Genomic DNA, 22,169 nt, shown 5'->3' with positions numbered 1-22,169 from the left:
ACTAGAAAAGGTATCTGAGATTAATGAATGAACAGTTTCCTCAACTTGTACTTCTTGGCCTTCTAGTTCATAGCATTTTCACTTGCCATGTTACAGAGCTTTTCCTCATGGTGGATGCAGAGCCCTCACTTCCCAGAAAACAGAGAACTCAGCATCAGCAAGACAGAGCTCGTTGTGGGGTAGTCCTGGATGGCTGACAGAGCTCTGTCAAGTGAGAAATCAGGCCCTTTGTGGCTAAAATCAGATTATGAACACTTCAGGGAAGGCTGCAACATGCTTTTCTGTCACTGTAGAACAATAATGATAGGTGGATTAGGTAGTAGGCTAGAGAGAGAGGTGTCAGCACCGATCATCTGACTGACTGTGAAGGGAAGCAATGAATAACGTTGGACAGTTAAGGTTTCAAGTAATTGAAAGTATCTACAATGTAATGAATAGACATCTGGCAACAGTATAGTGTTTCAGTTAGCACATCATTTTGGATAGCTGGAGTTCAGCTAACTGAGGTTTCACTATAAATGCATTATAAAGATTTTCCAGTATGCAGCTCCTTTAACTCTGGAGGTCTTCAGGATTCTTATATCAAATCCACTACTTTAAGGGAAGAAAAAAAAGTGTAATGTAGTGAATCCAACCAACATATTAAATGCATTAAAGCCTGTATCTTCCTGCCAAGGCTGACTGGTCCAGGAGATGGAATGTGTGTTTCTCTAAGATGACTACAAATAGATCCTCTCCCACCAGAGCTGAAAAAGCCAGCTGAGCCTGCCAGCAAAAATGTAAAGCAGACATTGATCACAGCAGCCTGCACCTTCCCTCCACGTGCAAGCTCTATGTACTAGCAGGAAGATGAATGAAGAACACCAAGCACAACTGAGCCTAGGCTGCTTTTATGCAGTTCTTGAATTATTTCTAGCTCAGAGGCACTGTAACTAATTTGACGCTATTAAGTTCCCTGTGTGATGCATCTCAAACAAAAATAAAATACATGCAAAGTGTCCATGTGATTGGTTTGACTGAGATTTTATTTAATTACATGGTAAGAAAGCTGATTTTATGTGTGTATATTATTTGCTGAGGAAAGAAGCCAAGCCAGCAGTCTCGGATACCAAAGGCCTTCATTTACTCATAAAAAAACACATGAAAGTTAGCAAGCACAATGACCCCGGAAGGATCATCATCAGGGTTTCAATGTCCCACCTTTGGTATAGAAATCTAAACCTCCTCTTTCAGCTTCTGTTATGCAAGTGTATACATAAAGACTAGTGCTCTGATAGCAGGACTTGCATGTTTGGGAAATATAACTATTGAACTTACCACCTATTTTTCTAATATTTACTGTTAATGAATACATGCTACCAGGGCTATCTTTGCTTCCAATTACCTGTGTCCTTCCTACAGCAGCAAAAAATGTTCACCCCACCACTCCTGCAGAAATTCCTCTTTTACAAGTTTCACAGCAGTTCACTTGGCCATCATTCTTCTAGTGACAAAATACCCAGTGTGAGGTACTGGCCTCTGATGTTCTGGCCCTCTCACTGGTTTGTCAGAGGTTCCAAAACCTTGACTGGAGAAACCTCACACAGAAATTGACAAGAGGGAGTCCTTCTTCAATTTCCAATGCAATGCAGAGCCTTTCCTACTAGCTCTGACAGATTTTAAAGCTAGGTTTTAAGATATCATTATTATGCACTTTACAGATATTTGAAGCCGTCCTGACATATCTCAGTAATAAATTTTCTATTCTAAGCAATCTACAAAAGTTTTTTAAAATGCCTTAAAGCATTTCCACTACAGCTTTTGTTCCAGCTCAAATAAGAAACGTGAAAGCTTCAACATGGGGCAACATATGATTTTAACTTATTAAAAACTCTTCAAAACTCACACATGCACACACTACTTGTGAGAAAGTTGTACCATATTCATGCCAATAAAAATCCTTAAATCAATTATGTTCTTGAGAAAATAGTGGTAAACTTATAATTCACATCTAGATATGTATCAGTAATTATGTTCACGCACACAGAATTTATTGGAGAGCTAGTTCAGTCAGGACATTGGTAATACCTTCTTTTTGCTGCAGTAAATCTGCCATTTCTTCTCTGGAGGGAGTGCAAACATAGCCTCTCTGTTCTTGTCTGTAAGATCCAATTCATCCTGGAGATTGTGAAAAAAGAAAAAGAACATGGTCAACAGCTGCATTGATGATTTTTAATGTATTGAGAGGAATCTGAATCAGGTACATTGACTAACCTTCAATCAAAAGGCAGAAGACTTTGTGACCCCCAAAGACCCCAAATACTATTGGCTTCATAATTTTTGCCTTGCTACTGCAAGCTCTCCCTGTCAGAGCGGAATGTATGAAGCGGGCAGCCTGAACAATTGCCATGTCAGACTTCCATTACTCGTGATTAGTAAGGGATGGGAAAGACCACATGAAAGGGATGAAGTTAAGAACTCAAAGTACTGGCTTACATAACACTGACACTCCTTAAAGTTCTTGGAGAAAGGTTAAAAATTCAATACAATTTTTTTTCTGGACTGCAGTACCAGCTTGGTCTTCCAGTTAAAACTACCAATGGATTTACGGCACGTGCCACTTTCTTCTATTTCTGGGCAGAGATTGATAGATAAAAATAGTGGTTTGTTTCTTCCCAGGGCTGACAACGATCTAGAACAAGAACAGTGAAATCACCATATCTTTTAAACAAAGGTCACAAGACTGTGGTCTAGAGGCAGTAATGTCATCAGCAACCTACAGGCTGAAAAGGTTTCAGTACCCTTGTGCTTGTCCTCTGAACCACACGGTCCCTGGTAAAATACAAACAGCAGTTCAGAATCAGAGGACCTAACTCCACACAACTTCACATCAGGTTAAACAGATGAGCAAATTCAGTCTCTGCTAAGAGAAATTAGTTCAGCAGAAGACACCCTGTTAGAGCCTAGCCAATCTCACATTAACAAAATGAGGAATAATGCTGTGCTCTGGAACTGACTCCCAGCTCTGTCAGGAGCTCCCTCTGGATATGCCACTGAATTCCCCAGCTTCGGTTCCTCTCCTGTAACAGGTAGATACCAATAGCCTCTCTTCCTATTCATGGCTCTATAAATCATCCCAGCAGAGACTGACACTCGCTCTCTGCTCACTCGGCACTGACCAGAACAGGACCCCAGTCCCAGCTGGCCATCTCAGGTGCTAAGTAGGGATGGTCTTCAGAGCAAGCAGCCTACATGAGCAGGGACAGACAAAGATGTCTAAGTGAGAGTTACAGCAATAAAAAGACAAGCTTCCAGTAATGTTTCAATGGATCAGTTTTGGCAGGGATTCCTTCTTCCTATCAATTTGAAAGTATTTGGAGAAGGAAGCGTCCGGGGCCCACTATCTAGATGACATCGCAGCACTGAGAACGCCACACATGCAGATTCTGGCACCCACACTAACCTAACCCAAGCACAGACAATACCTCTTTAACTCAGCCCAACAATGGCTCATTTGGAAAGCTTTCAGGGCTAGGAAACTTGTGAAAACAGTGAGCTAAATTGCACACTGAGCCTGGTAGCGGCTGCTGACAGATTTAAAAGCCCATAGAGATTTCAGCTGCAAAAAGGTACAAAAGAAATGCAAATAGTAACAAGGCAAGGTCAGTGCCAGCAGCCCAAGGTAGAAGAAGCTGGGGTGTTTTGTTTTGTTTTAACACAAGAAGAAGTTTAAAGGAAAAGATGAGAAAAAAAAAAAACTTGAGCTGTGCAAAAAAAAGTACAAACCATGTGGAAATGTTTAGGGTGAGTTTCCAAACAAGAGGGCAGCCAAGCGAGGCAAGAAGTTTTATCCTTGCTACACACAATTAGAAAGCTCAGGCCAGGATCACATTCTTGGGGAGAGAGGGAGAGTGAAATGACATGTAAGGTCTTAAGACAAGCGAAGGAATGCTGTTGGAGGTCAAGCATGTGGGAGGGAAAGGAGGGGCAGACAAGGAATCAGAAATGCCAGGTTTGGAAGAACCACCAAAGGGGCCAGAATACACATCTGAAAAGGGCTGGCTGGTCTCAGCTAAGTTCTTAGAAAAATTACAATTGTTTTATTGAACGGCTTAATGATCTTAGCCTTTTTTTTAGTATAATAATAATAATAAAAAAAAAGCTGAATTCCACTGCAGCAGCAAGCTGAGAGGTTAACTGATTCTGCTTGGTTCTCACAGCAGCTTTGCCCACCAGACCAGCCTGCTGGCCTGTTCTCAAAAATGATGATCTCAAGCAATCCAGCACAAGATAATCATTTCATCAAAAGAACGCTCCTATTGACTGAACGCACCCGGAGGGCAGGATGCTGCCACTTAGCGACTTCTGGACATTCCCACGGACGCTGGCAGTATCAGGCACATAAAGAACACTCTGCCTTCAGTGGGGCAGTGAGAATATGCGACTTCTAGTCAAGCAGTTTTGCATCGTGAGAGCATTCTTTTCAAGATATAAGTTTAGAAAGGCTGCTTGAAGGGATGCAAGATCCAGTGAGAACAAAGGGCGTCTGCACCCTCCTTTATCATGACTCAGGAGGGTAGACGAAGCTAGAAGAGTGCGAGAAGTCATCACATTAGCTCAGGGAGCACAGTAACAACACAGAAAGCTGCTCTAGGTTCCAGGCATAACATGCCCTGCTCTACCTACACCCTTAATCAAATCCCAACCTATGAAGAACCACAAAACCTTGCAAAATACAAAAGATATGAACCCTCCTTCAGGAACCCTCAGAATTCTCTTGCCTCTCCTATCCGCAGCCCCTTTCTGCAGCAGGAAGAACAGAAGACCTCCATGACTGCACTGGCAACTACGACCTAGCTGAGAAAGAAGATCCTTCATCAGATGGAGCATTTTCCTATTTGGACATGGGATCCAAACAGATAGCGTGTAAAGAAACTTGCTGCTTTCAAGGGAAGCAGGAGTAGCTACAGAAAGAGCTGAATATATTTCTGAAAGGTAATGTGCTTCATGAATTTGCTTCTGACATGACTACAGACAAACCTGTCAAAATGTAGAATTTCAAGGCCGAAGACTTAGCTCAGTGACAGCAAGCAGTGATTGAAGAAGAAAGGAACTGCAAAGATTGGCAGGAGAGTGGAGAACTACAGACTCTGAATGGAGTCATCACGCCTGGGACTGGAGCCAGGTTAAGGAAGCCGATGTGACCTAACGTCCAGGAAACAAGCGTGAAGGGCAAGAAAACAGGGTTTGTCAGAACAAAGGGGTAAAAACGCCCTCCTCTACTGCCTGTGCCCATTTCCCAGTAGAGATGTAGCAGCTCTTCTGCCATGCCTTGGATGGAGGGCTCGGTTCCAGCAATCCATGCCAGCATGACCCTGCACAATGGATCTCAGCCTCCTGGCTCTTAAAATACTTGATGTTGCATGTGTTCTCATGAAATACAGATTAAAAAGACATTTGCCAGGCTGTTCTGAGGGAGATGTAAAGTACCTCCAGTTAATACTCCTTGCATTTCTCTCCTTTATCAATTTCCTATTTTATTTTATTTTATTTACTGAGAGAGGGATACATTCAGTTAATTTCACTTTCATGCGGGCATTTTTTACTGAGAGATTAAATTTCAATGATAAAACATTTAATATGTACTGGAGCTGGATTTAAGGTTCGAGTATTTCCAGCCCAGTTCTTGGGCCAAAAGGGAAGATGGCCTCCATTCAAAATGGCTACAAACCAAGGAAATAAGAGACAGAGAAAGAAAGGGAGTGAGAAGGAGGAATGGGCAGGAAACATAAAAGAGTATTTTGTGGGATTTAAAACCACATTATGTCCCTTGTTTTTGGGAACATTTATCAAAGTGAGAAAGCTGGATCTGATGCTTGGTAGCCATCAGCTTGATAATGATATCGCTCGAAGTCCCAAAAGAGCTAAACAGAAAGGCATTTCTCACCTAGACTGGGCAGAACTTTTCTTAGTGATGTGAAATGAAATAATGTAGAGGAAAAAGGAATATTCTGGGAACGCAGAACAGTGGTTCTTCTGGAGAACCTTTAATGCCTACCAAGACCTCTGTACCAAGACATACATTGCCTCTCTGCCATTCAGTCATTTATGGGAGGTTGGGACAGAGTTAAGTGTAAATAAACTTTCAGAAGGGCTTGTTTGTTTGTTTTTACATTATGTAAACAGAAATACACTTAGAATTCCCTTTCCAGAAGAAATATAGAAATTCCTAGCACTCATCTGGTTTGGAGTGAAAACTTTTTTCAAACCATTAGAAATGCCTGTGAAATTGAAACATAGTTCTAATTTACTATAAACTCAAAATCTGCACTAAAACTTACTAAAAATCATAAAAGTGCAATGAATTATGCATAGCATTTCCAGCACAACACGGCACAGAATTCTGACATGATATGTTTTGTTCACTACAGGCGATAATTTCACTAGCATGGATGTAACACACATTTTGCCAGGAGTGAAATGAGATTTTGTATATTTTCTGATGTTTAGCTGGATACCTGTCTTGTTTCATTAAGTTCTTATGATTTCCGCTATGGATAGCTGAGTTATACTTTTAATTTCTGTCTGTAGGTCACAGTCTCTCTTACGATGTTCTTGAAAGCACAACCTTTCCATCATTGCTTTCTCTAAGCATCCATCTCAGCCCTGTGTTTCACATTTAATGGCTTTTATGATTGGAAGCAGTTAACGACATTTAAAAGCACATTCTCATTTTTTAATGTTTACTTCTGCCTACAAATTCATACAATTATTAAAGAATTATTACAGAATAGTTACAGAACTATTAAAGAATGTAAACCTTCTGCTGTCCCCAAGGGAATAGCTTTTGCGTGAAATCAAACATTACTTTACAACACAGAATGCAACCAGGAGATGTAATACATTGACAAATAGAATCATCACTTCTGTTTTTCACAGAGCTGCCTATTTTCACTGTCTGATTACAGTTCTACTGCACTGTTTAGTTCTTCAGCAGCAGATGGGTACTCCAGCAAAAGGACAGCCAGGTCCCAGCACTAACAAGCACCATGGGAACCAAACTCTCAGATGGCACAAACTGGCAATGCTCCACATAAAAGTTAAACTTTACTCACCATTGTTAAACTCAAAATGGAAACTCATGTTCACCCAGAACAAATCAGACCAGCAGTTATGACCTGTGACCAGCACCATGAGCTTCAGAGGGCTGTGCAAAAGCCCTGCAAGTTCAAAGCTACAGAATGAACTATGTAGACAGTCAAAAACTTCCTGACTCCCTGCCTTGAAAGTTGGGCTGATTCTGCAATGCAGGTGAGTTAAGGTCACTTTCAAGATGGGGACAGCATTGGTATCTACAAATATTTTTTCTCTTGCTCAGTCATGCCAGCATTATCCTTAATGGTTCTTTGTAAGCCATCAAACAGGGAACGAAACTGAACAAGTAGAAATGATATTAAGGTGCCTTTAGAAACAGACTCAAGAAAACGTGCACGATTTGAAAATTTTCTGTTTCAATATCTTGCTTGCATACCTACCTCAAAAACGCAGGTTCCAAGATTTCCATGTTATGACCTTGCACTGCATGACTTCTAGTTAAATGCATCACGTGTATTCTGCTTCCTCCTCACATCCCTATTCTCTATTTTTTTTCCTTCTCTTGCACACACATACCTTTAACTTTTTGTCCCCCTCTCTAATCTTTTTCTCATTCCCCTTTACCCTTTTCTCCTGTCACACACGAATGCACTCTCCCTTACCCACCTCATCAATCATTCTCGCAGTCTCTTAACAGCATCAAACCCATCCAAGTTACAAAGTGAAGCATAATACACTGCTGCCAGTGTAATAAATTCCCTGTACCATCTAATACCTGTTGCCTCAGGTTCTACAAGGTCATTTATACACGTCTGTCACCGTGGCCCAAAGGAAAGGCCGTATTCCAGTTCTACTGATGCTCCCAAGTAGCACAGTAGAGCTGATGGCCTTATGCACTGGATGAATTTATTTAAATCCTGTATGAAGTAAACAGCGATTGTGACACATCATGGGATCCCATTCAACATGTGCTGCCAGGCCCCAGAGAAGGTTCGTGTTCTCTGTGTAGTCGCTGTGAGGGAATAGCTGCTGGTGGGTTAATCGATGCTGAGTACAGCTCAGGCTGATATGCGATAAATGGCTCTGACATCTCTGGGACAATAGAGAAAGGGGAAGCAGAGGGAAGAGATCAGGGAGGGGGCTGTCAGCGATGTGCTTCAAGCCTTTGCAGTAGATGATCCAATCCAGCGTAACAAACCTTCCCTATTTAGTCACTGCAATCACCTCCAGGGGACAGTAGAGGATTGTTCCCCTACAGTTTTCCTTCCATGGCTTTGTTCAATCCAGCTCACCAGGCTGACAGATGAGAGGCAGCCCACTGGAAGACTCCTCATTTGTGATACCGAGGAGGCCGATGAGGCTTTCTGAGAGTCTGCCCGGCCAAGCCGTCAGTAAATGAGGTTCATTTGACTAAACAAACTGATGCAAATACTAGCGCAAAAGAAGTAGCACTCAGCAAAGCCCCCTGCATATATTCAAGCAGTGTGATTGAGGCAGAAGGAAAGAAAGGGAAACAGAGCCCTCTTCTCTAGACAAGTGGTTCCCAGCCCTAGGGTCTCAGAGCAGGGCCTGGCACAATTCATGGCTGGTTGCCACGAACTTTAACCAACCAGCAGGTCACTTAAAGTTCCCACTTGGACACCTGATCTATCTCCCAAGTCTTCTGGTAATCCACGGAGAAAAAAAGCAAGAGAATCCCCCCCAAAAAACCCTTCTCCCCACCAAGCTCTTGCACCTCATCCCAGCCTCTGCAGTTAAAAGCCATCTCTGTGAAGTACAAGGAAATAACGCACCATGTAAGGGTGGAGAGCAACATTTTGATCAGTTTCCCAATTAATAAGAATTAAGTGGATCGCTGATACACACCACTGGGTTTCTATGTCTCTGCATTCACCCACTGCATGCATGTGCAGATGCATATGCCACTTGCACCTTAAGTACACTAGAACTATATATATAACACATATATCACCCACCCATACCTACAATGCTTTATTGTTACATTTGTGCATGATGAAAACACCTTGTTCGCAGGAGTTTCTCCCACAGCCTGCTGGCATAAGAAGTGACGTTTCTGTTTCAGCTACTGCCATTGATCTGATTGTAATGCAGATAGACAAAAGGCTTTGATTCCCACTATACTCTTTTTCCTTCTTGCTTTTTCAAAGGGATGCAGCTTTAAAGCACCCTCGGTATTGGCGGCCCAAATCTCTTGATTCTCAGTTATCACATTTCATTACAAAGCAGAAAGCACCTGATGTTAGTGTACTGGGAGATACATTTCTCCTTTAAGCTGCCAACACAGAAGTTATTCATTCTTATGACTCAGCTTCAGCATAAGAATTTCATCTATCAAGGGCACTGCTTTTTGGCAGAGAAATGTATCTAACAAAAAGTCAATTAATTCCCCAGGACCCCACCCTGCAAACACAGCCACCACCACCCTCCACTGTACTGCTCCCATTTTTCCTCTTTAATCATGGGTTGTTTTGTTTGCTTCCCGGAGAAGAGCTAAATCCTGTCTCGCTCCTACTCCTCTCTGTGACTTGACAGCATACCAGGACATACAAGCAGCAAGCTGCTTGAAGCAGTCACCTTTCACAGGCCACTAGAAACAGCTGTCTGCTGCTCATTTCTCTGCCCTTTGCAGGCAAACCACGTGGATAAGACAACCATCTGCTGGGGCAAATAGAAAGAGAAAGAATGAGGAAAACCAGTACCTACTTATGCAACAGCACACACACATGTTTGCAGAGAGATCATGCTTTAGATACACGTTCTCACATATGCAGGGATATAATATGGGTATGACAAGAGGGAAGCTCCATGGATACTCCTCTTGGGTGGGCATGTGAGGACAACAATGTAAAAAGTTGACTGTCATCACTGCTATTTCTGTTAAGATGGGCTGCGTGTCCATGTCAGTGAATTGGAACGAGCCCAATGATAGGGATAGGGATGGAAACTGAATAGTCAGGCTCATGTCTAATCTAAATCCCTGCTGCTGCAATTTAAGCCTATTACTTCCGGCCCTATCAACCACAGACATGGTGAGCAGATTTTTTCCTTCCTCTTGATAACAGTTTTCAAGCCTATTAAAGGCTGTTGTAATGTCCCTCCTCAGTCTTCTTTCTTGAGGCTAAACAAGGCCAGCTCTTTCAGTCTTTCTTAGAGGTCACATCCTCTGGACCTCTCATTCCTCCTCTAATTGACTTCTGGGCTATCCCCGGTCAAAGTACTTCTTTTTTGAAGTGCACTGTTCAAAAGCGGAGACAGTGTTCGAGCTGAGACCTTATCAATACTGAGTGCAAAGATTACTTCATGCATCTTCCATGTCACATTCCTGGTTATATATTCCATGAAGATGATTTTTTTTTATTACTGTTTATTTTAATAAACAAAGAAACAGTGTGACTCATGCTCACTCGTGATCCACTATAATCCTTACTTTCTTTTCTGTAGATATGTACCTACCTGGCTGCTTCCCATTCTGCATTATCAGACTTGCTCCGAAAATAAGCCCATTTTATCTGCCCACCCTTTTTCATGCAATTTCTCCTTGTTTTAAGCTTGCCTTTTAACATGCATGGTGTTTGCAGCTTAGTGAAACCTGCACAGTTGATAGGTGTACCCTGTGTCCCACTATTCAGTCAACTGAACGAACACACTGAACAGACCTGAAGCCATTCATTCTGTTTGATACATCTTTTCACCGTGACAAGTTGCAAGTCCTCTGAGGCAAGCAGCACATTTACCTCCATGTTCTGGTTATGCACAGTATATCAGACACCTCTCAAACAGAGCTCCCAGTATCATCGTATATAACACTAAATAACAATAAATCTGCTGTTTCAGCACAGCGCCTGTTCCCCACCCCTTGTTTCCCTTCCTTCTCCTGTCCCTATTTCCCCCTCCCTTTCCCCTCCCTGGGCCAGGGTCTGTTTTTCATGCCAAGGTCCTTTAGATGAGACCCCATACGGGAAGGTAGGTGTGGGAAAGGTTATTAGGAAATGGCCGACTAAACTGCTACCTTTCCGGCTTCCCCACCCTCTCCCTCCCTACAAAGTCTCTTCTGTTCTGTTTTAATACTAATGAGTTCAGAGGAGGTTCCTATGCTGGAGCAATTCGCAGCTAGCACTGTGCCAAAGCACACAGGCACACACCTCTCTGATCGCTTCCTGCCCAAACACAGTCCTGCTGGCTCGACCCACAGAACGTGGGCGGGGAATTGCTGCTGCAGCCCCGTGCCAAGGGCAGCCTGAATTTCCAGGGGCGTCGGTGCCACCTACTCCTCTCCTCCCAGCTTTATCCTCTTGTGCGCATCCTATTTGCCATATGTCCCCATGGAGGAAAACATGGGTAAGTCAGAGCTTGGCTGACCTTTAAATCTCCAATAAAATATTACGTAAAAGGGCAGGAGGAACTGAGAGGTTGGTTAAGAAATTCATGAGCAAAATTAACATCTTATCAAGCTTTGTTTGTGGTGCTCAAACACACATGCTCGAAATCAGCTCTTAAATGCAGGGGTAGAACCAAAGGAACTCCGATAAATCAACATCATTTCTGGCATTGGTCCAGGTTTAGACAGATAGAATTGAAACTAGAAGCTGGCTTTCTTGCTCTCACAATAATTACCCCAGATTTAGTTATGCAAACCAGAGATCAGAATGTGTCCCTAACTCTACTGAAGTGAGTGAAGTTACCCTGGACTTACGCCAGTGCAAAATATCAATCTCTATCCCAATTTACCTGCTTTAAATTGTAACGGAGACTAAATGTCTTGGCTAGACAACCTTTAATATAGGCTCACTCAACCGCCTACAAGCCAGGCTTCAGGAATAGAATAGACTTAGCAGTCTATCAGTCCCCTTTTAGCTAACAGTTAACTTCTACTTCAATAAATGGAGATGAGCTGTATTTACTATTAATCTATCCAGATCAGCTACAAGAACACCCACTTATGAGGCTTCTCTCATCTCCTCTGGGGTGAGGTGGAGGACAATTCCACAATACCCTTGCTTGCAAACTGAATGTTTCCACAGTCAAACACTGAGCTGAAGGCATGACAGTATATTGGGTTATTCACTCACACCCTGTCCTGTCTCATTGCTCAAGTACTCTGATAATCAGAACAGCAACTACTGCACTGACATCACTGGGCTTCAGAAAGCACCAGCCAATTTTTTTTTTTCTCTAAGTATTTTTAAGAATGAACTTATCAGAAACATTCAGAAAATATAGCAAAAGGAATAAGAGAAAGATGAGCATTCGCCTTGCAGACCAAATTTGCCCCCTAAATGCAATGAAGATTTGTTGTTATTTGGTTAAGCATCTGTAATCCCAAAGTTCTCTCTCCTTGTTGGAGCAGAAGCCAACAACTTTACACCGTCCGACAAACTCATCCAGCTGTTGCTCTCTGTACAAGATGTAATGCTGAAACACAGCCACTAAAGCAATCCCAATGGTTTTCCATGACTCAGGGATCTCCCTGGACAACTTCCAAACTGGGAAACTGCAATCTGCTTTCCCCTTGTAGTTTCCTTTGGAGAAGTTATTCTTCAAATCTCCACCTAGTAAACCATTGCATAACAGTGTTGTGCGCACTGCTAAATTCTTTTCAAAAGATGTTTGTGTTATTAGCCTGGGGAGCCTCTCCCTTTATGTGGTCAACAAATGATGGGAAACTGCAAAATAAAAAGGTGCCCTTGAGTGTTTTTAATATAAAAGTGCCTAGAATATAGAGATGCTGGCTGGGGCTCTTTGGCACATGGCACCAGGTCCACACATAAAAGAAAGGAGAGTTTGCCCAGGAAGGCTACAGAATCCCATGTCAGATTCCACCTGAAAAAAGGGCAATGCAATGTGTACAACAGGATGCAGTAGCAGAGATTTGCTCCCGAGATCTTCAAATACAATACATTTTGCCACCGGAAGAATCCTGTGCTTCCTGTGACCTCCATGTGCTGCATCTTTTCAGCACCTTTTCAATCTGGCTACAGTTCTGTACTAAAGCTGGTTTAAGAAGCATTACTATTCCCTGTTTCACACTCAGGAAGCAAACTCACGAATGCATGATACGAGTTGCGTAAGTGGGACCTAGGAAAAGGACCCTGGAAAAAAAAAAAAGGAAGAAAAAAAAAAAAGTAGCGCTCTTGAAATAAGTTTTCCTCCCAGCAAGCTTACAGCCTTTGCCATTTAGAGAAGTAGCAGTACCTAACATTCCAAGCTGTGGATAAGCGCTGTTCCCGTGCCAGGTGGAAGACATCTGTCTGTACTTCCTCTGGACTAAACATGTCAAAGACAGCAGCTGTGGATGCAGCCCGGTGCGATGATTGACAGAAAAAGCACCTTCTGACGCCTGCCACACGCTGCTCCCATCCGGTGCTGAAGCAATGAGCAGAAGGGCCACTCGTTGTCTGCATTTAGTGACACCAACAGCTCCCCCTCAGCAGCTGCAGAGGAAGATGCCTGGAAACTGCTGACCAGAAAACCTCGTACCCTGAAAAGGTGCCGCTCCATCCACTCAGCCTCACCTGTGGCACCTTGCTTCCCTCACTCTGCAGTCTTGCAGGCCAGGCACACGACAGGAGAAGGCAGCCATTTCCCACCAACACTAAAAGAGACGTGCCAGATACCTTAACAGGTAACAATAACTACCTGAACGATAAGCAACCTTAGGCACTGTTTGAAGACAAAATCCACCTAGAGAAGGACACAGAAGCACGACATAATTGTAAACTTCCCCCCTCCACCCCCTCAGGCTACACTATACGCTATTTGAGCGATTATTATATCTGATATAAACTGCTATTAGATGAGCACATACAGAAACTGATTTGAATCAACACATTAAAAAGATAATCCTTACTGTTATCTACTTCTTGATTCGATCTTGTTTTGCTAACAGTTTCTCCTGTACCCCAGCTACTTTACCTCAATAGGTGTACCTGTTTACCCTGCAAAACACTCGCACCCTTTCTTTCACAGTCTTTCCTCCTCACAGGAAAACTTCATTGCCGCCCCAGCTTCAGGTGGTTACTTTTATGATGTAATTTTATTTTAAATTTTATAAGGTCTTCATCATCACAGAGACCTGGCTCCCCTTTTCTTGCTCAGATCAGACTAAATGACAAATCATTCCTCCTAAGACATCTCAGAGCTGACCCTTCTTCTCTGAGCTGCAGAAACACACATCTGTCATTCAGCTTCCCTTCATCAACATGCAAGCTCTCCCTCCAAAAGCACTGCCAGCCAGAAGATCATCTTGGCCTGGCATTTCCGCCATGCCACCTCCATCTTTGCACCCTCTCTTGCCTCTCCCCTCAGCACCACAGCTACTTCATTTGCTTTGTATTTTCCTTCAGTGCTTTGGAAAACATCGTCCCTCCTTATCACAATCTCCTGTCCAGTTACAATCCAGCCATCATGCTCTTTGCGTAACTCAATACTTTCCTCTGTCATTTCTCCCAGATTCATCTCCAGGTGGCTCCTTCTCACCTCAAATGATCTCTCTGACTTGATCCGTTCTCCCACCCATCCTCAGCAAACCAAATCTAGAATTCAAATGTCCTCTCTAAAGGGTGTTGTAGGACATTTAATACAGCTTTGAACAACGTAAGACACTAATAAACAGAAGTAAAGAAAGAAAAGAAACTGCAGAAAGGCAAGAATCATGTTCTGAGAAGCCACGTTAAAGGTGCAGACCGGAAGGATGTCTCTGTCCTGCTGCTGGCTCTATTTCTACTAGAGATGGCAGAACCTGTTACTTTAAGTCAGCAGATATCAAACTGGCAGGAATTTTATAAGATTGCTGGTTCAATTCTAGGAGGAAGGTAGGAAATTGTCTACTTTGTACCTATCCAAGTAGAGCTGAAAGTCCAGGGAAGTTGAAATAAATTAATTTGATCCTTCCAGCTAGCACACATGACTCCTACTATTATCATCTTTATGTTTTTTTTTATCACTTCAGCAGCCTTCAGACTCAGTCCAGGAAGTTCCTGGCTCATCATTACAGACATAATGAAACACAAAACCTTAAATGTACTAATGATGCCTTAACAAGAGAAAGGCCAAAGCAGGCCTGACATTATGAAAGGCTTTACATTTTTTTATTATTTTTTTTTTATATATAACACTGCCTAACACTAAATGCACTTGCAGCTGTACTGGAACATGGTAGTGTTCTCCAGTCAGCTGGTAAGGTATTAGAAACACTTGGGCAGATGTCTGAACAGTAAACACATCCACCCTACCAATGGCTTAAGGAGATATCATGACAGTTTCCAAATGTTCAGTAGAGGGAAGACACAAGATAGATTTCTTAGCACATCGATTCTCTAGTGCCAGGATCTGTTCTTTCCCCTCTTTTTACACCCCAAGCTACATCTCTGCTGTGCTTACAAAATCCCGAGCTGCTCCTTTCATGCTCTAGATGGACTATACGCATTTCCTCAATCAGGGAACATCATGGTTATTCCATTACAAACATGTAGCCCAGCAAGTAGGTGTTCTTCAGGTGTTTCCTGTCTACTGTAAGCAAATCATACCCAGAACATATACAAAGGGAATGTTTGAACATTCCCTTCAAACATTCCCACCATGACCACAACCTTCCCCACCTCTCAGGAAGGCAGCCAGTATGCTCTGCTCGGGATATTCAGCATCCAGCAAGCCCCACAGACACAGAAAACACCACACAAGCCAAATCTCAGGCAATGCAGAACGATGCAACGCTGCTACTGTCCTCAGCGGAACCGAGCTGCTTTGTATCAGCTAAGGATCAGCAAAGTCTTGCAGTAAAGCAACAAGATCTGCAAAGCAATGTATCCCTGCACAAAAGCCTTGTAACTACACAGGTACTTTGGAAACACCCCTGGCTTCTTCACACCCAAATCTGGCACGTAAGCCTAGGTCTAGTTTTTCATTTGTTTACACGACCCTACTGATTGTCATGCACGGAGTGTGAAATATGGTTTGCTGGCTCCCATCTCATGCTCCTCTCACTGCATCTGGGTCTCACACGTCTGCAGCCCAGCAACTGCTGCTCCTCACACAGCTGGCTGGGGAAGTGGGAGCTGCCAACCAGCTGCGCCTACTGGACGGGAGCCTGGAGAGAGGAAGCGTGCAGTGCTGCACTCAGTGCCACGAGCCTGTCACCTACTCCACACGTAGGTGAGTGTGAAGGGCAGAGGTATCCGCCACAAAACCTAAAACGTAACATACCTCATGTGAAAGGATCTGAGTAACTCCAGAAAGCTGCCTGTAGTGATACGTGTTAGAATCAGGACTTGGACACGTGTACTGCACATGGGACATGTGTAAAGCAGGCCTGACATTATGAAAAATTTTCTTTGAAGAGCTGAAAGAAAAGAGGAAAAAAGAGAGGGGGAAAGAGACAGGGATCCTGGATATGTGCAATTAAACGGTTGTTTTGTTGTCGTTTTTAAAGTATCAATCTTGGACTGAAGAACTGTGCTGGACATAAGGGAACATCTGTGCATAACCAGACAGACCATGATACTAGGGAGAGTTTTTGCCTCCCAAGCCTCAGTCTCCTAATAGCTTCAGAAACCTTAAACCACCCAGTACTTTTGCCATGATTATAATAGAAGACAAGTGCATCTGAATTCATGAAAAATGTTAATCTGACAACTACAAACTAACCGAAGAGAAAGCAAAGTTTTGTGGCCTGGCCCCCATCAGCTAGGAAAGCAATCTGCTGCCTCAAAGCGCTGCCCACTTCTGCCTTTGGAGACAGTGCCTTAACATTAAGAGAGCAATGCTAAGCCTTCTTCCTGGATAGGAGCCTCCCATCATGAAAAATCCAACGTAGTCTCATAACTTGTATTTTCTTCTAGCCTCAACTGGCATATTCTCATCAAGTGCAAGAAAAGAAGAGCAATAATTGGGGTGGGGAGTCTCCACTGGGCCAAGGCCAGCAAGTCAGAGCAGTCAGTTTGCTGAAGTCAGAGCTCATTACATGCAAATAAAAATGAAGGACCTCTGCAGATCTTGATTGCATTTGGCACTACACAACCTTCCGGACTGATTAGGTACAGTCATTCATTAAAGGAAAGCATAGAAGGGATGGGCACAGGGAATAAAAGAGCCTCATCTTACAGGAAAAATGACACAAAGGCACTTTGAAAATATGGCTGCAGAGAAAATTGCATTGATAACAACTCAAAGCCACAGGCCTGTCAGAGGTACAGTCTGAAACTGTGATTTACATGTAACACAAGCGACACAAATTAAATCCCTGTATTAAGAAAAAATCCAGGAAGAAGATAGAATGACTCAGAAGATTGATAAAGTGAAACTGAAACATTCAAACCTTGGCAACATGCCTGAATTTAAATGTGATTAAATACTGTGATCAATATACAACACGTGCTTGGGGTTTGAAGTGAGGGCCTATGGATGCATTTCTAAGCCACAAAATTTCAGTCAGAAACTAGGGACTAAATAAACTTCAGAAATTAAGGATACTTTTCTGGAAAGGTGGTGCTCCACGCTGGGCACCCAGACACAGAAGAGGCAACTCTACGTGTATTTCCCTCAGCTCCCTTGGAAGGCTGCTGGGGAACAACAGAGAACTTTGTGCTCCAGGCCTGTCAATAAGCACATAGAAAGGCAGCTGATGTCCTCTTCTGCCTACATACATAGACTAATGTCTAAGGCAGTCTGTATTCACAATAGAGGCAATTCTTTTACTTTTTATCCAATAAATACTCTTGCAGGTTGCAGAGCCAAAGAGGGGCCTCACGAACACTGCCACAGCTAGGACTTGGCAAGCTTGAGTGGGACTGGTGATATATGGGAGTACTTATTCAATGTGGTGAAGCCTAGTTTTCATCTGAGGTTTATGTTGTATCCATTACATTAAATGGCCTGCAAGGGAGAGCTAAGCAAGAAGGAAAGTTGCTACTTCCAAGTCAGCTGTTTGCAGTGGGAACTGCTACTACAGTTATTTCGACTTGGATCTCATCTCCCTGTGGCTCTTGATGAAGGTGTGTTATCTGGTATGTGTTGCACTGATGCCTTGCTCAGAAATTGTTTTGCTTTCTCTGATGAATTAAGTAAACAAATTCTCAGATAGTTCCATGTATTTTTGATTTTCAGTGGTCTCATTGATCAGGACCACATAGCAATTCAATGTGTGTCTTCTCTATGACAACAAAAGCTGGGGTTTCTCAGTAAGGCCAGAAAACAAGATCTATTCATAGAGAGAGAAGGAGGGAGGGAAGGAGGAAGGCAGAGAAGAGTGAAGGTTGCCTCACCCAAGTAGCAACCTACCTCTTTTGGCAACTAAAGAATGACAGGGCCCTATATGGAGCTGTCATTTCAATCAACAAGAAGAAACATAAAGGCAGACCAAGACAAATGCTGGGTAATTCTGAAGTTTTCAAATACAGAGAGTTCAAAAGTATTTATGCTGCTTGTTACCTGTAACTAATGTAGCTTAGTGGGTACTGCTAGCAGCATAAGGTCTAAAGTTTAGTTCTGGCAAAGCTGTGGAGGTTTGTAAATAGTAAAGTGGGTAAAGAGCTTTTGTGAATCTATAAAGTCAACACAACCACTTACTTAGGGGCTCTGAGGGGAGAAAAGAAAACAAACAAACAAAAAACCACAACAATCCAGGTTTAAATGCAATGTAAGAGAAGCAAAAATGCAATGTAAGAGAAACAAACCAGGATAGGAGAATCCAGTCAATGTCCTACCTGAGCTAAATACCAGAATGCTCCAATGACTGAGGGGATAAAGGCATATATTTATCACATCTTAGTGTAAGAATCTAGTATGGTACAGGTAACTCAGATAAGGATATTATCATTCAAGTTTGCAGATTGTAGTAGTTTGATCAACTTTGAAAATGGCAGCTTAAAATGACAACTCCACTTCTCTCCTAAAATACACAATGTTGAATTCCACCTTCTCAAACACCATGACCACCTCAACAGAGACACTAACAACGGAAAAAGAGAAAAACATCAAAAGCACAAACACTTTACACTGCTCTTTCCTCTGTGATAACATTTTTACATTTTCCTTCTTTCCCTGAATTTCCAGTATCTACATTACCCTTCTTAGTATGGTCTGAGTTTGGGATCCAGTTGCTGCTGTAAGAGAGAGAGAGATGGCAACACCTTTACTGTCAAGCAACCCACCATCGTAACAAACAAGAAGAGTCCAGGACTTGTAATATTGAACAAAAGGAATCAGAATCCACTGTGGCGAGAACACACTACTGCTAACAAATTTGAACAAGGAGTCGGAGAAGCATTTTCATGAAAAAATTGATTTTCCCTTGCCTTGCAATAGTTCTTCCAGATTATTCTGCAGTTCCTGTTCAGTCAATAAATCTGTGCAAGGAAAAACACATGTGCTTAGCACAGCCATTTTTGCCAGCAGGCACAAAACCAGCTTGGCACTTGCTGAATAGACCACCAACTGCAGCAGCACTTTACTAGACGGTAGTACACACAGTGCCAGCTGAGAAGAGACTGAAGGAAAAAGAATGATGCTGGCTAGAACAACCTTGACAGTCAGGTAGGGCCATTTTTAAAATTTATGAGGTACAGGGCCACTCCACATACCCTTCCTACTGTGTAGAGCGTCTCTTCCTTGCCTGTTCATTGAAGAAGAGATGCTAAAGCCAGCTCTTTTCCCCTCTTTCAGTTGGAAGCGTGAAAGTGGCCCTTTGAGGGGCAAAGTTTGTGGTTACAAGCAATTGTTTGCTTTGTTTCTTGCGCATTTAGACATGTGCAGCAACACAAATGCTTGAGATCCATCCTAGAAGTGTTCTTCTGGTTGAGCAGCATCAAGAGCAGACATTTCAGCTGAGATCAGCATCAGCTTGTCATTTGACAACCACTGACTCGGAAAGAGTCCAGTTAGGGCAGCTGTCATTCCTCGGCTGGTTGATCCGGGTGCACCCCCAAAAGAGAGCAGCCCACACATGTAAACCTGCCTCAGCTCAGATTCTTCACCAGCAGGTTTACAAGCTCTGGAGGTGTTTGTGATTCCAATCCAAATAAAGAATCCCAACATGTTCCTAATTCCTCAGTCTCCTCCTCTTGCACAACGTACATCTCCAACTGCATTTTTATGATACCAATTGAAAGACCACAAGACGAGAGAAGTACCTCAAAGTGCCCATTTTCCTCAAAAAGGGGGTGGAAATGTACTGAATATTTACTGGACTGGAAAACCCATCACAGGGGAGGCTTTTCCAGAACAGCTAGGCTTAGCTCTTCTTGTCATTAACTCTTGTATAGGACAATGCCCCAGATTTTAACTGCAACAAGGGGAAAATAGGGCTTTTAAAAATTCATTCAAGAACACCAATATGTTTCATTATACCCTTTGTAGAGCAGATGGCAAGATGAGGATTTACCCTCTGGGCCTGCTTCAGGGAGCAAACGCAAATGATTTTCTCACTACAGATCTCAGATGATGTTGGTGTCATCATTTCACTTGGGGATTTGGGTCAAAAGGCTTTACACTCAAATCTGTCTTTTATATAGTACAAGTGCACCCAGACTAGACCCTAACAGATAAGCAGTGGGGAGGCTGGTACGCAGCACAGAGCCCTCTCAGGCACTTCCAGGTCGCTGACTTACACTGGCACATTTTACAGACTGAATCTTTCTAATCCAATTAAAATCTCATCTGAGCTGTCAATATAAATGTAGCCTGTTTTATTTTAGTGTCTCGTGGAACATGCATTAATCTGGACCTGTGGACAAACCAGCCCTTCTGGGCAAATTCTGCATTCTGCTAGCCCTGTTTCTCTCCTAGGTTCTCCTACTCATAAAGCTCTTGCTGATCTCACATCACCTGCCTGCACAGGAACTCCTACGGACACACGTAGCCATCCTACCTGAATGCTTTATAAAAATGTGATATACTTCATTAACCTTCTGAAAAGTAGCACTTTCCTCTCCCAGCTCACTTCTCATGCGATGATGAGTAGGGTTCTATCATTAAATATAAGAACACAAATTTCATCCATTTTTATTTCAATGGCTTCATTTGTTTGAAATATATATGCCAGTTACAGGCTGTCAGCACACTTGAGAAGTTACAGCATAGACTAACAACTCACAAACTCCTGGGCCAAAATTTTTTGCAGATCATCATGTATACTTGTCATTACATTTTGCACCGAAAACATTATAAATCTTACCATTTAATAGACTTCCACAGGACAGCTGCAAGTTATTTTGCCACAAGCACATAGAAGAGAAATGTTTGCCATAAAGCAAAAAGCTAAAAGCACCCTAAATATCGCCACAAACTCAAGTCCCTCGTAGAACCTGATACCCTTCTCAGTAAGCAAAAGCCCAGCAGCAAATACAAACAGGTCTTTCACTAGGACCTGAAGGTGACAAGTTCAAGTTAGGGCAAGACAAGACCAGGAGCAAAGCACCTCTGCTGGTGACATCTTCAGGAAGGCTAGACTGAATGCTTCAACGGCATCGGATAGGGGTGAACTTTCACACAGCTGTTAAAGCCTTGCATGTGAAAACGAATTCTTAAGCAGCATCAGAAATAAATAGCAGAGCAGATTACAGGTTATGCTCTTACTCAGTGCAGATACCTGTCACCACGCACAATTCTCCAGTCAGTCAGCTGCATTTTCCAAGAGGAATTCAAGCAGCCTCACAGAGAAAGCAAACTGACTTAAATATAGACCCATACTTTGTGAACCACCCTCATAAGAAGAGATTCCCCACCTGCTGGTTAGTCTGAAGCAAGGAGATGCCTTCTTCTGTTCATGCCCTATTCCTCCTGAAACAACTGCAAGTCCTACCATCTCCTTCCCACACCCTGCCACTGAACACTGTAAATGCTAAAACATTTTCATAGCTCCTAGAGATGTCAGAAAGAGATCATAGAAAAGAAATTCATACCAATTTATTATGTACACAGAAAGCAGCTTTGACCAAAGAAATGCTTTGAGCTCAAATTGCTAGATGGTGGGAGAGTATTCTGGCAAAGGCCTTTCTATGGCTGCATCCTGGGCATCTGTTTTTTCTACATTCTTCCCTGGGCATCTGCTTTTCACCAGCATTTGAAATAGTAGCCTAGGC

At 42.8% G+C, this 22,169-nt stretch overlaps 1 protein-coding gene across 12 annotated transcripts in view; it reads right to left on the bottom strand.

Annotated features, from left to right (window-relative positions):
• DAAM2 (dishevelled associated activator of morphogenesis 2) overlaps window positions 1–22,169 on the bottom strand; it is a 209,423-nt gene that overhangs the window by 98,560 nt on the left and 88,694 nt on the right. For all 12 annotated transcript variants that reach the window (XM_035557155.2, XM_035557129.2, XM_050709546.1 and 9 more), the window contains one exon: window positions 2,068–2,157. In XM_035557155.2, coding sequence (XP_035413048.1) covers window positions 2,068–2,157 — 90 coding nt within the window. The remainder of the gene's footprint in view (window positions 1–2,067; window positions 2,158–22,169) is intronic.

Source organism: Cygnus atratus, chromosome 3, assembly GCF_013377495.2.
Source record: "Cygnus atratus isolate AKBS03 ecotype Queensland, Australia chromosome 3, CAtr_DNAZoo_HiC_assembly, whole genome shotgun sequence".
In the NCBI taxonomy this organism is placed as follows: Eukaryota; Metazoa; Chordata; class Aves; order Anseriformes; family Anatidae; genus Cygnus; species Cygnus atratus.
This window is presented reverse-complemented; position numbering and strand designations above follow the sequence as displayed.